Source organism: Garra rufa, chromosome 22 (assembly GCF_049309525.1).
Source record: "Garra rufa chromosome 22, GarRuf1.0, whole genome shotgun sequence".
NCBI lineage: Eukaryota > Metazoa > Chordata > Actinopteri > Cypriniformes > Cyprinidae > Garra > Garra rufa.
This window is the reverse complement of record NC_133382.1, coordinates 33,587,027-33,609,026: the sequence shown is the minus strand read 5'-3', so window position 1 is coordinate 33,609,026 and position 22,000 is coordinate 33,587,027. Positions and strand designations below refer to the sequence as shown.

The 22,000-nt window shown below is 33.7% G+C and overlaps 1 protein-coding gene across 1 annotated transcript in view; it reads left to right on the top strand.

The window, feature by feature from the left end:
• cdh12b (cadherin 12b) overlaps nt 1-22,000 on the top strand; it is a 200,587-nt gene that overhangs the window by 170,827 nt on the left and 7,760 nt on the right. The window contains exons 8-11 of the mRNA XM_073827921.1: nt 6,408-6,544; nt 14,508-14,629; nt 17,603-17,733; nt 19,863-20,009. Of these exons, the coding sequence (XP_073684022.1) occupies nt 6,408-6,544; nt 14,508-14,629; nt 17,603-17,733; nt 19,863-20,009 (537 nt within the window). The remainder of the gene's footprint in view (nt 1-6,407; nt 6,545-14,507; nt 14,630-17,602; nt 17,734-19,862; nt 20,010-22,000) is intronic.

Sequence of the window (22,000 nt, the reverse complement as noted above, 5' to 3'; positions counted from 1 at the left end):
GAGTTGACATTTGAATATACTGATGCTGTACCGATTGCATGACTCCTGATTACAGCGACTGTCCTGTTCGATTCACCAGCAGAGGTAAAATTCAGTTATTTTACTGAAGCTCACATCCTCCTACAGGAATAGAACAGAGAGTTATGGTAGTTGTTAAAATAGGGCAAATTTGATGTTCTGCTTCATCTCTCCGCACAGCCAAGGGTCTGTCGAGTCAGTCTCTAACTACTTTCTACAATGAATAATTTGTTCATCATTCTGTTTGTTTTGTAATCTCGTAGTCTTGTAAAGATTAATGAAGCAGTATATTGAAATTCTGTTTGAAGCTTTTTCTTGCATGTCACAGCAACATTTGCTGTTTAAAAAATAAAAAATAAAATATATATCGAAAAAAGCTTTGCTTTGCTCAGATAAATTAGGTTAATCATCAGCTAATTGGAAATCAACCAAAACTTCTGTCGCTCTCTGAATAGAAACACAAAATTGCAACCATAAAAGCTTGATAGAACATTAAATAGAACATGAAGATTCTATAATGAACATTTTTAAATATTAAAAAAGGTTGCATGCACTGCCTTCTAATCTTGTTTGATCTTCAAATTATTTTTAGATAGTCTTTCTTCTCTCTCACATGATGCCACATGATTTTGAGAGTGATCTTTTAGTTTCCCAAAGGTTTTGAAATGTGCTATATTAACACAAATTCCAGATGAGTCGGTTTTATATGCATTACATTCCCACAGCTGCAGTCTCTGTATGGTATTTATGTTGATTATTATGGAGCATCAGGCCTCCAAACGGTTGTGAATCACAACATCAAAGGCTTTTGTTGAGAATCCAATGCAAATGCACAAAATCCTCAGATGTTTTTTTGTTGACCACCTTTTGAGTGAATTTAACAAGGCAGCTGGTAAAATGTGGAAAATATAAACACTGTAGCATCTCACCTCACCCAGCGCTCCCACTTCATTTCTCTTTGCTCAATTCTAGGTCAAACCACAAATAAATAAATAAGCAGCATTGAAAATATCAGCCTGCATTAATGCATCCAGAGTTCAGAACAGGTTTGTAAAAGTGTTAGTGAGAGAATGAGTCCAAAGCATCAAGTAGAACCTGAAGAAGGTCAATGAAAACCTAACTTTTTCAAAGTTATACATATTCATGAATACTGTTGTGCAAAGTCTCACCGAGACACGTGTAAAGTAATCCCTGAGAATGGTTATGGGGTCTGTTAACAAGGTTGCTAGGCCATTAAACCGATGTTCACAGCTGTTCAAAACTGGACCCACGCATAGCAATTCACTAGAGTGCACAATATTTTCATGCCAGCTTGCCGCATGACTAAATCAAACATAATGAGCGCTGTGCAAATCTGTAAGAAAGAAAAAAAATAGGGGGGAAATGTAATAAATACTCTTGAGTATCATTATGTTCATCTATTGTACTAAACTAGTAGCACCTAGCCTAGTAAAGGTGAAAATATCTCTCAAATGTGGAGTCCGTAAGAGCACCTTTACATTTGCCATTGGTTCGATTAAAATGAACACTTGTGTGATTCCTATGGTGACCGAGAGAGCTCAACACACTACAAATGATAAAACACACGCAAATACTTGCAGCACGTTTCTGTATTTGGTTGTGTTATGAGTATTTGCAGCACGTTTCTGTTTTTGTCAATGCATTTCTGTATTTGGTTGAGTTGCGAGTATTTGCAGTGCATTTCTGTATTTGGTTGTGCTGTGAGTATTTGCAGAACATTTATGTATTTGGTTGTGTTGTGAGTATTTGCAGCACATTTATGTATTTTGTTGTGTTGTGAGTATTTGCAGCGCATTTCTGTTTTTGGTTGTGTGAGTATTTGCAGCACATTTATGTATTTGGTTGTGTTGTGAGTATTTGCAGCACATTTATGTATTTTGTTGTGTTGTGAGTATTTGCAGCACATTTCTGTTTTTGGTTGTGTTGTGAGTATTTGCAGCACATTTCTGTTTTTGGTTATGCTGTGAGTATTTGCAGCACATTTCTGTTTTTGGTTGTGTTGTGAGTATTTGCTGCTCATTTGTGTTTTTTTTTTTTTTTTGCATATTTTCTGTATTTGGTTGGGTTGTGAGTATTTGAAATGTGTTTCTGGTTCTTTAGCATATTTCTCTATTTGGTTGTGTTGTGAGTATTTGCAGCTCGTTTCTGTTTTTTTTAGCGTATTTTCTGTATTTGGTTGTGTTGTGCGTATTTACAGTGTGTTTCTATATTTGGTTGCATTGCATTTACAGCACGTTTCTGTATTTGGTTGTGTTGTGAGTATTTGCAATGCATTTCTGTATTTTGTTGTGTTGCATTTACAGCACATTTCTGTATTTGGTTGTGTCGTGAGTATTTACAGTGTGTTTCTGTTTTTTTTAGTGCATTTCTGTATTTTGTTGTGTTGTGAGTATTTACAGTGTGTTTCTGTATTCGGTTGTGTTGTGAGTATTTGCAGTGGGTTTCTGTTTTTTTTAGTGCATTTCTGTATTTGGTTGTGTTGTGAGTATTTACAGTGTGTTTCTGTATTTGTTTGTGTTGTGAGTATTTGCAGTGCATTTCTGTATTTTGTTGTGTTGCATTTACAGCACATTTCTGTATTTGGTTGTGTCGTGAGTATTTACAGTGTGTTTCTGTTTTTTTTTTAGTGCATTTCTGTATTTTGTTGTGTTGTGAGTATTTACAGTGTGTTTCTGTATTCGGTTGTGTTGTGAGTATTTGCAGTGGGTTTCTGTTTTTTTTAGTGCATTTCTGTATTTGGTTGTGTTGTGAGTATTTACAGTGTGTTTCTGTATTTGTTTGTGTTGTGAGTATTTGCAGTGCATTTCTGTATTTTGTTGTGTTGCATTTACAGCACGTTTCTGTATTTGGTTGTGTTGTGAGTATTTGCAGTGGGTTTATGTTTTTTTAGTGCATTTCTGTATTTGGTTGTGTTGTATTTACAGTGTGTTTCTGTATTTGGTTGTGTTGTGAGTATTTGTAGTGGGTTTCTGTTTTTTTTTAGCACATTTATGTGTGGCATGAGGGGTCAGGTGTACAAAGCTTACCAATAGAAAATCAATTTAACTATTTGTCGACTACGCCACCCGGCACACACCGGGAATAACAACCCTATGCAAGGGCACACAGGTTCGTTGCCAAAGGCAGGGTGAGCATTGAGAGGTAAACACAAATCACTTTATTTAAACATACAATAAAAAGAGAATCAATACAAATGTCACACAAGGTCTCAACTCAGATCACAAAACCAGTAACATACAAATTTAGTACAATAGTAAATTAAAGAAAGAGAGGTGGCTGGCAGAGACCTAAGATTTCTACCCCACACTCAACCATAACACACTTGTGAAAACCCAAATGAAAAATGTTAAACAGCACTCAATGTGGACACATCGGTACAGGGGTCCGTTCTTCGTACCTCGCTAACTAAGTTAGCTGGATTTGATTGTTGACGATTTGGCATGATCTTGGATTGTTTGGTTCTTCGAAGCTCATCCTGGACTTGCTGTCATAGCAACAGCTCTGCAAGCTTAAACCTGCTCTGGAGCAGGTTTATTTCATGTAAACAGGATTTAGGCTGCACTCCTGGCGGGTTATGATTGGTTGAAATGGCGAGGTCACATCTGATTGGTTAAAGAGCACGACTGACGCGGACTGACTCACGTGGGAAAAGAAAAGTATCTTGCAAGAAAGTGTATATATATGACAGGTTCCAAAAAATATTTGTTGATATTATCCAACATTGATCATTCTAATAATAAATCAGCATATTAGAATGATTCCTGAAGGATCGTGTGACACTTAAGACTGGAGTAATAGCTGATAAAAATTCAGCTTTTCATCACAGGAATAAATTCTATTTCAAAGTATGTTAAAATATATAAAAAAAACAACAACATTATTTTATTTTGTAAAAACAATTTGCAATATTACTGTTTTTTCTGTATTTTTAATCAAATAAATGCAGTCTTGATGAGCATAAGAGACTTCTTTAAAGACTATTACAAGTCTTACTGACCCCAAACTTTTGAACAGTAGTGTATAAAAAATAAAAATATAAATAAAATAACATAAAGGAAAAAAACATGTAACATGGGCAGCATTAACGCGTTTAATTTGTTCACTACTTTTTGCCAGCCCTCTCTCCTTGCTTTTCCAGCCTTTGCAGTATTCCCTTGCGTTTTAATTAAACTCTGAAACTCCTGAAATCCCTCAATCAAGAGTTCTTGCTCTGCTGCAGAAAAATACTGAGCTCGCTCCTTCGTCATGTTCGCCGACCAATCAAAGCGTTGCCGATCAATGTTTCTACTATCGATACGTAGCCCCTTTTAAGCCACCCAGTGATCTCAAATAACTTCATCCAGCTATACTAATCATCAACAACAGGTGCGTTCGGAGAACCGGAATAGCGAGCTCATAGTTAGCGTGATGATTTGATCTTGGATGTGTCATTTGATCCTGGATGTAGTAAGCGAGGTACGAAGAACGGACCCCAGGTTACCATGGCCAACCCCTCTCACATTGAAGACCTAAGTCCCACACAAAACCAATACAGAAATCAACTCAAAAACAATTTACATAAAATAGCAATACACAAACAAACACAGCCACTGGAATCAAAGAGGGAAACATGGCCGAAAACAGCCAGGGTACAAAACCTTAGCCTACCAGCTAACTTGTGCACAGACAGCGCAATCCTGGGCCAGTGCTTCAAACACAAAATAAAACAAACAAAACAAAAGAATAATAATAAAATGGACCAAGTTGAGTTCCAGACAACACTTTTAAAACTGACAAAAAGGACAAAACAGAGCAGCAGTTCAGTCACGTTGCTTGATGTTTGTTAGGCTTCAATTAAAATCATTGGAAACCCCTGGACGTGCAATCAAACCTGCCGGACATTAAACAAAAAAAAGTTACTCATAGAAACTATTGTTAAAACAAATTAACTCATCATACATACCAAGAAAACTGTGAAATGCTGCAATGCACATGGTCGCTCACCACACCGGATTACAGCTACTTGCACGTTCATGACTAAAGACAACCATGGTAATAAGTCTCCATTTAACAGACAAAAGCCTTTTTTTTCCAAAACTTGGACTAACCTGAAAACTAGCCAACGGCTGGTGCACAACATGCAGGAGGATGACCCAACTGCTAGCCCTCAAAGCGCCAAATGTCTCAAAGGGGCGGTAACCAGGATGATGCATCCCGAGCAGCCAAACACTTCCCTCTATTATATATACACCATGGGCACCAATTGGCTCATGAAACGTACACAAATGACCAATCAAAATGAAATACAACCACTGATTGGTTAACCCATTTGAGTAACACCAGCCAATCATTCTGGGGCTATACCTCACTCTACTACATAAGTATTTGGTTGTGTTGTGAGTATTTGCAGTGCATTTCTGTATTTGGTTGTGTTGCATTTACAGCACGTTTCTGTTTTTGGTTGTGTTGTGAGTATTTGCAGTGGGTTTCTGTTTTTTAGCGCATTTCTGTAATTGGTTGTGTTGTGAGTATTTGCAACATGTTTCTGTATTTGTGAGTATTTGCAGTGTGTTTCTGTGTTTGTGAGTATATGCAGTGTGTTTCTGTATTTGTGAGTATTTTCTGTATTTGGTTGTGTTTTGAGTATTTGCAGCTTGTTTCTGTTTTTTAAATGCATTTCTGTATTTGGTTATGTTGTGAGTATTTGCAATGTGTTTCTGTTTCTTCAGCGTGTTTCTGTATTTGGTTGTGCGTATTTGCATCACATTTCAGGGTTTTTTTCAGTGTGTTTCTGTATCTGGTTGTGTTGTGAATATTTGCAGCGTGTTTCGGTATTTGGTTACTGTGAGTATTTGTAGTGTATTTCTGTTTTTTTAGCATGTTTCTGTTTTTGGTTATGTTGTGAGATGTTATTTTAATTTGATGGTGCTTTTTCTATTTGCATGTGTTGAGCTCTTTTGGCCACCGTAGATTAATCTGTTATTGCAGTTCATTTGAAAAAAACATGAACGTTACCATCCGAACCTTGGTGCACATTAAACAAGAACTCAAACTCTGGTGCGGTTGGCTGACTGATTGAGTGAATACCAGGACTAAATTATTTTCTTTTTTGGTCCGGACCAAAAGAACCAATCTACATGCTTTTTGGGGGTGTTGAATACCAGTAAACCGACAATTGGGGATTCTAGTAAATCAACTCGCTTGATTTTGTGCCTAAAATAGAATCTCCTATAAGTGTGTATATGCAATAAGGTCAGAAATGCCTTTTCAGCCATTTTTCACTGTGTCTTTAGTAAATCCTGACAGTAGTTTTTTTAAAGCCAACAGAGGAATTGTGTTGGTGCAAGCTGTTAGTAAATCTGGCCCTAAATCTGTTCTCTGTTCTTCAGGTACTCCATCGACTGGAAGAGTGACCTGGACAGCTTCTTCGACATCGATCCTGTCAGAGGAACCATCTCCACCAACGAGCTTCTGGACAGGGAGAGTATAGCCCAGCACAACATTTCAGTCGTGGCCACTAAAGTTAGTAAGTATGGGCTGTGAACCTCAGAAGCAATTCATAAAAGTTCAGTTGTCATAAATGTTGGGATTTTTTTGCGTACTGATTTACGGTGGTGCAGTCAGCAGCGAATTCTATTAAGTCTGCTTTTTACGAGCATTCATAAAATATGACGACTTTCCTGGAATATGTATCATTACTACAGTGCCTTTCTCCTTGACTTAGTGAATTTAATAATTGATGTATGTTCTTAAATTGCTAGTGAACTAATTGTTCCTTGCCATCAATGTAGTCATTAATAGAAGACTCTGTCTTATATTATGTCTTCATGAACAACGATGAAAGCAAATCTTTGTTTTAAAGTCAGTTGCAAGTATTTTTGTCTGTAATATGTCCATAATGACTCTTTCATATTATATATTAGCCTACATTTCAACATACTTCACCCTTCAGTGACTTTCATTTTTGAATAACATTAAAAATCCCCTTTAGTCACCTCAATTATAGTCAATCAATTGTCAAGTTTCTGGTCTGGTCTTTTGTTTTATTTTATTTTACCAGGTTAAATATCCAATTTTTCAAAACATAATTGTTCAGGTTTTCCAAATTTTAACACATAAGAAAATTATTACATTATTAAATAAAATTAAGAAATGATGAGATAAATGTCAAAAGTATGATATACTAAGTAAAAATTATAACATAACTTGACATTATTCATTTAGTCATATTTCACTTATGACTTAATTTCCATGATAATTAAACAATCCCGAATTGTTTTACCTTTATCTTATAATTACAATTTAGTATATCATAAGTTCAAATATTACTTACTTAGTATGTCACGATTTTTATTTTTTCACCACTTTTATTTAATGATAATAACTTTTATCTTACAATTATGTTTTTATGTCATAATTCTACTTCTTATTTAATAATTATTATTCAACAAAGTATGATTTTTTTTCTTATGTGGCTGAAGTGGGCTTCCATATATTTCATTAGAAAGCTGTCAGATTATGGATGGAAAAGGGGTTTACAAACTGCATTTCATATTGACTATTTTAGGAAGTAATTTGAAAAGCGATCAAACTCCAGTGTCAAAGATGTCATTGCTGTAATTGTGTTTGTGTCGGAAAAGATCTGTGGATTGAATCACCAAGTAAATAAGCAAATCCATCGTCATCAAGTCGTCAAATCCGCAGAGAAGTCCCCGACGCCATTATCTTGGAGGATATGTGGTGCTCAATCAAAATTACAAACGCAGCGACTCACATTCATTAAGACGGAATGGGGATGAGAGGTCATTAAAAGTTGAGCCTTCATCACCATGGTAACGGTTATTACTCATTGTCTCTCAAGGTTGCACTGGTGATATGCTAATTGTGATTTCTAAAGCTAATTTGGGAGAGACTTAGCACAAGTCGGGGCTGTTAAACTTCACTCCTGCACTGCAATGGGAATTGTCCACCCTGTCTTAGAAGCTCAATTTTTATTCATATTGTATTCACTATCCATGTCTTTAAGACAATTTTACATTCTGTTCCACTGGCCCAGAAGGATTCAGAGAAGACAAAAAAGCCAGTGTTATTCAAAAGTACACTACCAGTCAAAAGTTTTTGAACAGTAAGATTAAGATAAAGTCTCTTCTGCTCAACAAGCCTGCATTTATTCAATCCAAAATACAGCAAAATCAGTAATATTGTGAAATATTTTTACTAATAAATGCTTTCTATTGGAATATATTTCAAAATGTAATTTATCCCTGTGATCAACGTTACATTTTTTAGCATCATTACTCCTGTCTTCAGTGTCACACGATCCTTCAGAATTTTTTTTTTTTTTTTTTATATATATATATCAGAATATTATAATGATTTCTGAAGGATCATGTGACTGGAGTATTGATGCTAAAACTCAGCTTTGAAATCACAGGCATAAATTACATTTTATATTCTATAATCTATTCAAACAGAAAACAGTTATTTTAAATAGTAAAAATATTTCAAAATTTTACTGTTTTTGCTGTACTTCTGGAACAAATAAATTCAGGCTTGGTTAGCAGAAGAGACTTCTTTAAAAAACATTAAAAAAATCTTATTGTTCAAAAACTTTTGACTGGTAGTATATGTATTAATTCTTGATAAACTGAATGGCCGCTGACACCCTGAAGCTCACAACTTCAAAAATATTGAAGCAAATTTTCAAATAGACATTGCTATTATTAACAAACTGCGTATTTTAAGTCTAAACAAGTACATTCTTGCCTAAAAAAAGTCTTAAAACTACATTCCGTGACACAAAACATTATTATTCATAAAATTGTAGTGGATATGGGCGTCCGTCATGACACCCGCTGTGAGAAATACCACAAGCGGAGTGATGCAAACAGTGAAAGAGTTGGAGTTCTGCTATCACTAGAATATCGCACTCCTCTCAGCCAATCAGGGTGTGGGTGTGTGTGTGTGTGTGTGTGTGTGTGTGTGTGTGTGTGTACCTGGTATTCATCACGTTATGGGGACCAAATGTCCCCACAAGGATAGGAATACCAGTAGATTTTGACCTTGTGGGGACATTTCTCAGGTCCCCATGAGGAAACAGGCTTATAAATCATGCACAATGAGTTTTTTTGATGAAGTAAAAGTGTGCACAGTCTCCTGTGAGGGCTAGGTTTAGGTGTAGGGTAGGTGTAGGGCGATAGAAAGTATGGTTTGTACAGTATGAAAACCATTATGCCTATGGAATGTCCCCATAAAACATGTAAACCCAACGTGTGTGTGTGTGTGTGTGTTTGTTTTTGTGACATATCAGGACACAAATTGGTGTAATAACATGGGTATGACATAGGTATTACAAGGAGAGGGTGACTTATGAGGACATTGCCCATGTCCCCACTTTTCAAAAGGCTTATAAATCATACAGAATACGTTTTTTTGAGAATGTAAAGATATGCACAGTCTCCTGTGAGGGCTAGGTTTAGGTGTAGGGAAGGTGTAGGGTGATAGCAAATATCGTTTGTACAGTATAAAAACCATTACGTCTATGGAATGTCCCCACAATTCACAAAAACAAACGTGTGTGTGTGTGTGTGTGTGTGTGTGTGTGTGTGTGTGTGTGTGTGTGTGTGTGTGTGTTTTAGTGATAGTTGTTCATGAATCCCTTGTTTGTCCTGAACAGTTAAACTGCCTGCTGTTCTTCAGAAAAAACCTTCAGATCCCACAAATTCTTAGGTTTTTCAGAATCTTTGCGTATTTAAACACTTTCCAACAATGACTGTCCTCAGTGTGACAAGAGATCCATCCAGTGTGGAAAAAAAATGGATCTCAATATCCTACAGTCATTGTTAGAAAGGGTTCAAATACACAAAAATGCTGAAAAAGCAAAGAATTTGTGAGCCCTAAAAGATTTGTTTTGAAGAACAGTTGGCAGTTTAACTGTTCAGGACAAACAATGGACTCATGAAGAACTATCACTAAACAAAAAAGAAAAAAGAAAAAGAAAAAGAAAAACATAGCTATGCATCATTCCGGTAATAACACAGCATTAGGAATCACTTTTAAACGGTCATTTTTTTTAAAGTAGGCCTACAGCTATTATTTTCTCTTAAGGACTAAACGTCTTTTATGTGAAATATCTTGTTCAGGTCAGCCCTAAATAAAATAAAAAAATAACATGCATTTTGTATGATCCCTCTTATGTTGGTAACATAATTAACATTTTGCAGATTCTGTAAGGTGTATGTAATCTTTTGACCTCAACTGTATGAATGATCATCATATCTCACAACTGTGACTGTATCATTCATACAGTATTTTACATTTACATCAAGCACCCTAGTTAAACAGACAATTTGAATATGTAGTTTTGCATGTCCCCAAAAGTTAGTAAGTCAAAACTTTTTCGCCCACTTTAAGCATTTGAAGCTGTTAACTATATGAGCACAAACGTATTTAACAAGCCGTTTTTGCTGTCCTACATCTTATAAATGCTCATATCACCAGCGTGTGATGTGTAATATCCTTACTAGCATTATACAGTGTCTTGTAAAACATGCTTGACAGCTTTTATATCTCCTCAGAACCAGTGATTATGAGGTGCGGAGAACACCTGTTCGACACCATCACAAGCTAGTCTAGCATAAATCGCAGCTTCTTGTTTTTTTCCTCTCCTCTCTCCTGTGCTTTTTAGGGGCGTTAATGTCACACCAGGTGGAATTCCAGATGTTCTGGAGTCTCAGAATCATATTGTACTAAATATGAAAGTGCTGAGGAAAGCATGAGTCAGCACACAGCTTTCAAACACTCCACGCTTGTTGCACATCGTGAAAACTTCTGCCTTTAGTTTCCATTAGGACAGCAAACACAAGGATACACTTGATTTACATAATCCCTTCTGTGACGCTCATTACAATAGAGTCAGCTAGCTGAAGCAAAAACGGGTTTGCACTACAGTTAGAACCAATAAGTGTGTTAAGCAGAGTTAATTATTTGCTCTGTTTACTCCTTGTACAGTACCAGCTGTAAAATGAATGTGGCGTCCACAAACTGTCTGTCAGACCTGCAAACGAAGCAGAATTGTTTTGATCTAAATAAGACGCACCTTTTAAACATGTGATCAGAGGATTTATCATTCGTTTGAAGCCAAGCCAACAATAACCATCAAAGAACGGACAAAAACATCACAAAGACACATTTACTGTTATTGTGTCGTAAGATCTAGCGAACAGCAAAATGCACGATTTCTCCCTTATACAACAACGCCATCTTGTGACAAAATCCGTCATTGAAGTTACGTTGAAGTCACTTGACTAGAGTTGTAAATTGTTGTTTTAATTTAAAGCTTTAAAAGCTTTTTAAGATTTTATGATTATTTTTTATCAAATTGTATTGTAAAATATTAGAAAACTTAAGCCTTCGACAGCAGTTTATTATTTTCATATTAACCCTGAGGCATTAATATTAAAATGTAAACATAATTATTGCTAGTCTTTTTAGTGGTGTTTATCCACTATGTTTATGCACTTCAAAAATAATATATTTGTACATTTTTCAGAGGAACTTCCCTCAGAATGTTGAAGTTGTTCATTTAAACTTCAAATCATTTTAATTAAACAAAAACATTTTTTTACATTTGTTTATTTATTTAATGTTTTTATTTATTTTATTTATTATATATATATATATATAAAATTGACTTATTTTAAACTTTATTCTTTTTATTTATTTATTTAACTGTGTATTTATTTATTTAATTGCCAGTCAATTACAGTTGTGGGTCAACGGTAGTTTAGCTCACACCCTGAATTGTTATAACAAAAATTTTATTATTAAAAATATTGCTGTGACTTTTTTTTAAATGTACTTATTTAATTTTATTACTTTTTTTTTTCTTTTTTTTTTAACTGTATAATTATTTTTATTTTTATTATTTATTTATTTAATTGTGTAGTTTGGGTCACACCCTGAATTGTTAATAAAAATATTATTAAAAATATTGTCGTGACATTTTTAAAGAAATTTATTTATTTAATATTTTTTATTTATTTAAAAACGTATACATATTTATTTAATTAAATTTTAAAACTGTATTCTTTTTTCACATTTATTTACTTGTGCATTTATTTATTTATTTATTCATTTATTTATTTATTTAATTGCCAGTCAATTACGGTTGTGGGTCAAAAGATTGGGTCACACCCTGAAGTGTTAACAAAAATATTATTTTTAAAATTACTATCATGCCAATAGACAGTTAGAAAATGATAAATGTGTTCATATATACTCAGTATTTTAGTAATCTGAACATATCAAATATGTTTTTGGCTTGGTTTGAGAATCGAACTGAATTGCATTTAACTTTTAGTTAGCCAAAACTTCTTTTACTGTGGCTACACAAAAAGTAATTTGCTGCAGGACGTTTGGGGCCGAAGCACAGGACCTGGAGAGTGATGATGTGTCAGATCTCAGATAAATTGTAGTAAAAGTAATTTTTTTACTGGGCATCAGACGCCCTGGAGCCCCTGAAGCTAAAGTAACAAACAGCTGCACGCACACACACACACACACACACACACACACACACACACACACACACACACAGACTTTCTCTCCAGGAAGATTGCTCATCTTCATCAAGGTCGCCAACAGGTCTTGGCTTTATAAGGGACCCCGGGGAGGGATGAGTTCAGATCCCTCGTTCTAAGCCTTCTCACCTTCTCCTCAGACATGCTGAGCCCATCTCACGGATCTGATCTATAAAAGTTTATTCCGCACTGATGTTCACCTCCACACTGCACTCTCAAGCAGAATTCAAACAATATCAGCAAGACGTGCTTGAAAATCAACAGCTGCCAAAGAGGACACCAACGACCTTGTGTCTCAGCTAGGAACCTCTTATTTTTAGACAGATTTTGATCTTATTTTCTCACTAAAAATTGTTGAAAACCTTCTTTGTATGTATAAATAGAATAGAATAGCTATTTATTGGCAGCCCATGAATAATATTTAAATCCCCTAAAGTTTTCAGTGTAAAACCACATGATGGCAGTATAGTATATTAGTGGTTTACAACATAAAGTTCAAATCAGTACAGTACTACTCTCTTTTCTGAATGTAAATTACTGGACTGGACCATTTAAACCTGTATATGGGTGATTCTATTTAAACACATTTGATTTGGATATTTGGCTGCTTGAAATGTTTTCAAATGGTAATTTCTTTAAACTGCACTAAGCATTCACAGATTTGGGGACTTCAAAATTATCCTAAAGGACAGAAAGTGTCCATAACTGAAGACAGAGTGTAAACTTGAAATATAATATGTACTGTACTGTACTTTGCTTTACTCCTGACATACAGTGTGCTTTTGGTCATAATTTGATGGATGTGATGCATTCTTGAATTATATTTATGTATTTATTTAAGGAAAGAAGTCAATTTTGGTATTTTATTTTATTTTATTTTATTTTATTTTATTTTTTATTTATTTTTTCACAGTGTTGCTTTCCATATTTAATTCTGGAAAATATCACTTTTGAAATAGTTTTTTGATGTTCACAATCCTGCTTCATTTGCCAATGAAGGGGAGTGTCTAGTGTGCTAGTGTTTTTTTTTTTTTTTTAAATTATTATTATTATTATTATTTTTTTTAATTATATATATTTATATATATATATATATATATATATATATATATATATTTCGTTTTTATATATGTTACAAAAAATGTAATTGTTTAAAATAAGTTACGTCTTGAGCAATGTAATGCATACTTGAATTATATTTATGTATTTACTTATTTATTTATTTATTTATTTATGGAAAGAAGTGACTTTTGATTTATTTTTGTTTTATTTTATATTTTTTCACAGTCTTGCTTTACTAGGGGTCAATCAAGGGGAAAAAATGTCTCTCTATTTTTTTATTAATTATTTTTTTAATAAGTCATGTTTTTAGGGATGAAAGATCATTTAGATAGATAGATAGATAGATAGATAGATAGATAGATAGATAGATAGATAGATAGATAGATAGATAGATAGATAGATAGATAGATAGATAGATAGATAGATAGATAGATAGATAGATAGATAGATAGAATATTTTTGGTATAATGCATGATTGTGTGGTTATTCGTTATTGTGGGTGTGTGATATGTTCTGTTGTATGTCTGACATTATATAGTAGTTAATATAGACTTGCCAAATAATTTTTTTTTACATTTTTTTAGAAAAAATGTTTTATTATTTATATTTTTATAATTTTTTTAATCCTCTGTCCTTTTTAAATTATTTTAACAAGTTTAGCAAGTGTATCCTTTAAAAACTATAAAACTAAAATAATTGTTTTAAATATCTTTAAAATCATCAGAAGTGATAGAACGTTTCCCTAACTGACGAAAGAGTGTAAACTTGCATTGTAACGTGTTCTGTACTTTACACATGACATACAGTTTACTGTCATAATATGCTGTGTTTGTGTGCTTTATGTAGATAACCCAGTGCTGACCAGCAGAGTGGCTGTCACAGTTCATGTGCTGGACATTAATGAGTTTCCACCTGAGCTGGCCATGCCTTACGAGACCTTTGTGTGTGAGAGCGCCAAAGTTGGGCAGGTGAGTGAATATAAATGGCTGTGTGTGCATGTGTGTATGTTTGCATGTCCAAAACCAATTCTGGTCTAATGAGCCATTTAAGATGATGTATGACAGACTCCACACTCTGACACTCTCATTAAATCCTGAAAGTGCACTATATTCCTGCTTCAGCCAGGTATAGTGTGTGTGTGTGTGTGTGTGTGTGTGTGTGTGTGTGTGTGTGTGTGTGTGTGTGTGTGTGTGTGTGTGTGTGTGTGTGTGTGTGTGTGTGTGTGTGTGCCCACGTGCCAGAGCATTTCTTAATCTACTGTATCTTACCCATTTACACTGAACCACTGAACCTCAGAGTAAACAGGAAAAACTTTCTGAAAACATGCTCTGAGATATTTTGTACAGTATTGTCTCCTATTGCATTTACATGTAAAGTATTTCAACAAGTGGGTAGTTTTTGCCCACTCAAAGCTCACCACCACAATGCTAGTATGAGGTTAGTGGTTGCCAGGATATTGTTATGTGGTTACTGATGTGTTTGTAGTGGCATCTAGTGGCATTGTTAGTTTATTTTATTTTATAATTTTTTATAATTTTATAATTAATTTTATTTTATCATTTTATTTTAATTTTCAGACCTACTTCACTAGGTGCCAACGAAGGGGGGTGGAAGCTCTTAAGACAGTTAAGAGTGCTATTGTGTTTACAGTGGTATCTAGAGCATTGCTAGTGTTTATTTTTATTTTATATTATTCACAGTCCTGCTTTTATTTTATAATTTTTTATTATTCCATTTTGTTTCATTTTATTTATTAAATCTTTTGCAGTTGCTAATGTGTTTGTAGTGGCATCTAAAGCATTGCTAGTGTTTTTATTTTATTTTATTTTATTCAAAGTCCTGATTCACTAGGTGCCAATAAAAAAATAAAATAAAAAAATTTAAGTTTTTAAAAAACATTTATGCAGTTGCTAATGATATCTTTAGGGCATTGCTAGCGTTTATTATTTTTTTTATTATTTTATTTAGTTTCATTTTGTTTATTAAATCTTTTGCAGTTGCTAATGTGTTTGTAGTGGAATCTAGAGCATTATAGTGTTTTTTTATTTATTTATTTTATCCACAATCCTGCTTTTATTATTTTTTATTATTTTATTTTGTTTCATTTTATTTAATAAATCTTATGCAGTTGCTAATGTGTTTGTAGTGGAATCTAGAGCATTACTGTTTTTTTGTTTGTTTTTTTACTCACAGTCCTGCTTTTATTTATTTTTGTATTATTTTATTTTGTTTTATTTTATGTATTTATTTATTTTATTATGATTTTATTTTGTTTCATTTTATTTATAAAAACTTTGTAGTATAATCTAGAGCATTGCTAGTGTTTTTTATGTATTTATTTATTTATTGTTTTATTTTATTCACAGTCCTGTTTCACTAGGTGACAAAAAAAAACATGTATGCAGTTGTTAATGTGTTTGTAGTGGTATCTAGAGCATTGCTAGTGTTTATTATTTTATTTTATTTTATTAATAATATTGATTATTTTATGTTATTTAATTTTATTTATTTACTTATTTTATTTTTGCTTTTTTATTTTATTTATTTATTTCATTCTTTTTTATTATCTTTTGCAGTTGCTAATGTGTTTGTAGTGGTATCTAGAGTATTGCTAGTGTTTATTATTTTATTTTATTAATCATTTTTATTATTTTATTTTGTTTAATTATATTAATTTTATATTTATTTTTTATTTAATTTAATTAATTTATTTCATTCTTTATTATCTTTTGCAGTTGCTAGTGTGTGTGTTTGTGTTTGTGTTTTTTTGTTTTGTGTTGTGTTTTTTTTTTGTGTGTGTTTTTTTGTTTTGTTTTGTTTTTTTCATCATAGTCCTGCTTCACTACGTGCCAGGAAAGAGAACAGTTATGCAGTTGCTAAGGTGTGTGGAGTGACAGCTAGTGTTGCTAGGGTGTTTCAATTTATTTTATTTTGTTTTACTATTTATACAGTTCCACTTCATTAGTTGTAGGGTAGTTCTAGGAAGTTGCTAGGTTGGTTTATTTTTTTATTGTTTTTCACTAGGTTTCACTTTCATTTTATTTTATTTATTTTATTCTCTTTTTTCTATTTTAAAGTCTTAGTTTCTTACCTTTTTCTATGAATGAGTATGATGCTTCTGGCCAGAGCTGTGTGGTTTGATTGATATATTGGACAGGAAGAGCCTGGTGGGTAAGTGATGCATTAGTGCTGCGCTAATGGTCCTACCCAGCATGCACCTGTGGCGCTGGTGACAGCCCTACAACAGGTGACGCCAGCGGGAGGGTGGGCGGTACGGACGCCTGTTAGCCACGGAAGATCGATCTGCTTGTAATGCTAGCACACAGTGTATCGCAATCGCTGGATGTGAAAGCAGACTAATTGGTTTTAGATGCAGAATCTAGAAGAAAAACCACAGGGGCACTTGATTAAACATTACTGAACACATACTGCTCAACACCACTTATGTTCATGCACTTTCTAAATTATGCTTCATTTGATGATGTGTGTGTAATTGTTTTGCATACATAAAGCACTGTAAAGTGGATTGTTTTTCATCTAAGGAATACTGTATATTATATGGCTGTATATCTCAGTTAATTAAGAGCAAACAATGACTCTGACTAATGCGCTTTTTTATACTGATGTTTATTTCGTATATTGTCCATGAGGAACTGGAGATATGAATAATTTAAATCAATAATGTATACTTTTTTAGTATAAAAGATTATACGTTAATTCTGTGCGCACTAATAACCTTCATAAATCATTAAGAAATTTTATGAACATTAATGTTCACCATTAAATATTTAAACAAGCGGTTAACGATTAAAAGACAAGTTATTCAGTGATTACTTTAGGTTTTACATTTTAGCCACATTAGTTAAATGTACCACCAGAGACTGCTTATGTTAAATACAGTTTATGTTAAATAATCTTTCATTTGACTTTGTGTCATCTAGGTGATTCAAGTCATCAGCGCAAAAGACCAGGATCTCCCTCAAGCCGGACAAAGATTTTCTTTCAAATCCCCTCAAGAGGGAGTGAAGACCAAAAACTTCACCGTCAGAGACTTTGGAAGTGAGTCTGACTGGTTTTTTTGTTTTTGTTTTTTTTCTAGCCAAGTGATTTGTTTGGAGAGTGATTTGGTTATATTGCCTATAATGAAAAAATAAATAAAATTTAAAAAATTTAAATAAACAATAATTTAAAAAAAGATTATTGTGAAAAATTATTTCAATTTAAAATAACAGTATTCTACTTTAATATTCTTCAAATATAATATATTCCTGTTATGCAAAGCTAAATTTTTATCAATAATTATTGCAGACTTCAGTGTCACACGATCCTTCAGAAATCTTTGTAATATGCTGATTTGTTATAAATGTTGAAAAGAGTTGCTTAATATTTTTTTGGAAGCTGTGATTTATTCAAGAGTTTTTGATGAAACGAAAGTTAAAAATAAGAGTATTTGTTCAGAATAGAAATCACTTTAACTTGTGCTTGCTGAAAGTATTCATTTCTTTCCAAATATAATAAAATAAAATAAAAATATTATTGTGAAACATTATTGCAAATTAATATACTTTAAAATATAATTTTATTCCTGTGATGCAAAGCTAAACTTTTATCAGTTATTATTTTCATTTAATTAATTTATTATACTAGTATTTACTTATATATATATAAATTAAATTATAAAATAAAATAAACATTTACCCCAAACTTTTGTGCATGTGGTCCTTAGATTATTTTTTTAAAATACTGTAGAAAATATAATTTATTCCTGTGATGCAAAGCTAAATTTTAATCAGCCATTATTCCAGACTTCAGTGTCCCATGGTCCTTCAGAAATCATTTTAATATGTGCTGTGATATTTTTTAAGATTCTTTGATTTACGAAACGTTAAAAAAAATTGCATTTATTCAAAATAGAAAGCACATTAACATATGATTGCAGAAAGTATTAATTAGTTTAAAAAATAAATAAATAAAATAAATTCATAATTTTAAAATGATGATTTATTATGAATGTTGGAAACAGTTGTGCTGCTTAATATTTTTTGGAATATAAAAAAAAAATAATAATTTTAAAATGATGATTTATTATGAATGTTGGAAGCAGTTGTGCTGTGATATTTTTAAAGATTCTTTGATTTATAAAAAGTGAAAAAGAATAGCATTTATTAAAAATAGAAATCACTTTAACACGTGCTTGCTGAAAGTAATAATTTCTTTTTTTTTTCTTTTTTTTTATAAAATAATGAATTTAATTAAATAATTAAAATAAATTAAATAAATATCGACCCCAAACGTTTATGCATGTGGTTCTTAAATGTAAAAAAAAAAAAAAGTTTGATTCATGTAAAAGTCATGGAACTGTGTTTTATAAAACTGTTTATTATTTTCAATCGCAGCTATTTTGCCACTACATTGACCAGCTTTCACGGCACACACTGTATACATCCATTGTTTTGGCCTTATGGAGTGCCTGTCCTCACTTCAAGCATGAATGCTCGCTTAAGATGTGATTTACTGGGACAAGGTGACAGTTTCTGCTGAGGGCAGTTCAGGAAAAAGAGTAGGAAACAGGCTACCTGTAACATGAGTTTTCTAGAAAATGCTCACCCGTCAAGAAAATGTAGCCGGCATAGAGTCACAGCGACAGGGTCAGGTGGGCTAATCAGAGTTCACAACCAGCAACTTGCAGCAGCCATGATGCCGACAAAGTCTTTTGACAACATGCCATTTCTCTGGACGTTAGCGCAGGCTACATCACACTAATTTTATAAAACACAGACAGCTACACTGCTTCTTGCCATTTAACCTTTCATGGCGGAAGCCTGGGGGATTCGCTATAAGGAACAAGCTCTTGTGAAAACTAAGTCCTTCATTCAAGTATCACCAATATGCCACGCATAACTGACCCTCTGCAAACCCTCTATAAAAATAGAACTAAGTGAACAATAGCCTTTAAAATGATTAAAAATTTTAAACAATATAGCTAATGTGCATCACGCATTCTAACAAATGACTGCAGAGGGCGCCAACGGCCTAACGATTGTTTTACAGTTTACATGTTTGCTTTTGACTTAACATTTTGGTCAAATGTCAATATTTGGCCATTTTTCAAACTCTGAGTGAGGGTTTGAACTTTTATTTTGAAATCGCGATTAACACGTATTCAGAACGGTGTTAATGTATTCTCCTGCGTTTGCGTAGGTTTATTAATGATTTACCTGACACATTTGATGACATGGAGTTCCCAGATGCAGATGCAGCCTTGGAAAACGGTCTAATAATGCGTTTCAATGGATTCTCGTCCGTCGAATGCGCCACTTCCGGTATTTTGGTGGTTACTCGACACAGGCAAAAGGCAAAATGCTATAAAGGATTTTTAAAAATTGAGTAGGCCTACTTATAAGGGGGAGACAATGCAGGCAGACGCTGTTTTTCATGCACCTGTCAAGTTTAAGATTTTGGGCTTTTTGGTTTTTTAAGACTAGTGGAAAGAAAACACACAAAAATCACTGTTAAGTGTTTCTTTTATAGCACTTTATCTATTTGTGTCAGTAGATTTCAGTTACAATGCATATTTTAAAGGCTGTTTTCTCAAAATGAGTTTTGTCTCCTACACTGAGCCATAATCTCCACTTCAGTAGCACTTATGCAAACCAAACTTTACATTTTTATCCCTGTCCTAAAGGTTTTTACAGAGGGATTTGTTTATATATAATTTGCTTGATTCAATACAACATTTTATTTACCCCAAAAATGGTAAAAAAAAAAAAATATATATATATATATATATATATATATATATATAGTGTTTCCTGTCTTTTTTTTCTGAATTATGTCGTGAGAGAATGAGATACCCCAAATTCCTTCTGTAAAAACGTTTGACTCTAATATGTCAAAAAAATTAAACAAGAATTTTGAAACTGCTGTGTCTCGCCTTAAAGAAATAGAGGAATCGTGACAGCCCTAGACTACATTTACTCTTTAAAGTTTAACGAAGTTCCCCTAATTAAGATCTTTATTGTTTTGTGCTAGACCACTGTAATTGTAAAAAGATGTGTGTAATGTAAAATATGTCATCTAAAATGGCAGGTATCAAAGGAAATTATGATTTCATATACTAAATATTGGTGCTAAAAGTAGCTTTATCTTAATTAAAGGATTAGTTCACTCAAAAATTTAAATAACCCTGCTGAAAAAAAAAACAGCTAAAACCAGCCTGGGCTGGTTGGCCAGTTTTAGCTGGTCAACCAGCCTGGTTTTAGCTGGTCAGCAGGCTGGTTTTAGCTGTTTTTTTTTGTTTGTTTTTTTTTCAACAGGGAAGCCTGTTTTTTACTCAAATCCCTCAAGGCATCCTAGGTGTATACCCTGTTAAAAAAAAAAAAAAAAAAGAAGCTAAAACCAGCCTAGGCTGGTTGGCTGGTCTTAGCTGGTTTAAGCTGGTCTGCCAGCCTGACCAGCTAAGACCAGCCTGGCCAGGCTGGGAAAGTGGCCGAAACCCCTCTAAAACCAGCCTGCTGACCAACTAAAACCAGGGTGGTTGACCAGCTAAAAGCTTTTAGAGGGGTTTTGGTAGGGCTGCTCAATAAATCGAAATGAAATTGTAATTGAGATTAATCGGAAGCTCCGATTGTCATGCATATCTTTTAGTGAAGCACGGTGATCTGTGATCTCCATTTCTATGTGATCAGCAGTAAATCTTCATCCGAAAGCCAGAGGGCGCTATGTCTTTCGGAAACGCCAAAAACACCTGAAGGAGAAACCTAGAGAATAGAATACCTATTCGCCTTATTCACCTGGCGGCCAATTTTGAAAACTCGAACGCCGTTGAGGGGTACACAAACCCGGAAGTTTGACTGACGCATACGATCTTCAGAGATTCAGCTGCAATGTTTACAATCAAAATCGATATTTTTACGACACTAAGAAGGCTCGACACACTATGAAACTTTGCTCGAAGTATCGCCTGGGTCTCTACACATGAACTCGAGCATTGAGAACATTGTTTGTGTACACAGAGTTTACTAAAAAGAAAGGTTTTGAACAACTCACTTTCACTGTTTGGCTTTCCGCTCGCGGCCGTCTGGCCAGTCAAGAAGTGTCGATCTCTGAATGTGACATAATAGTGAGGAGAGTAAAGATGGATAGCTCCTAAAGTATATTTCCATATAAATGCACGACTAATGCGTTGTTTTGTCGCAAGTGAAAAATACTATTAACCTTCTAGTTGTAAAAAGAGCCTCATATGGAGTCCATTCATTCACATTCGGAGATCGACACTTTTTGACTGGCCAGACGGCCGCGAGCGGAAAGCCAAACAGTGAAAGTGAGTTGTTCGAAAC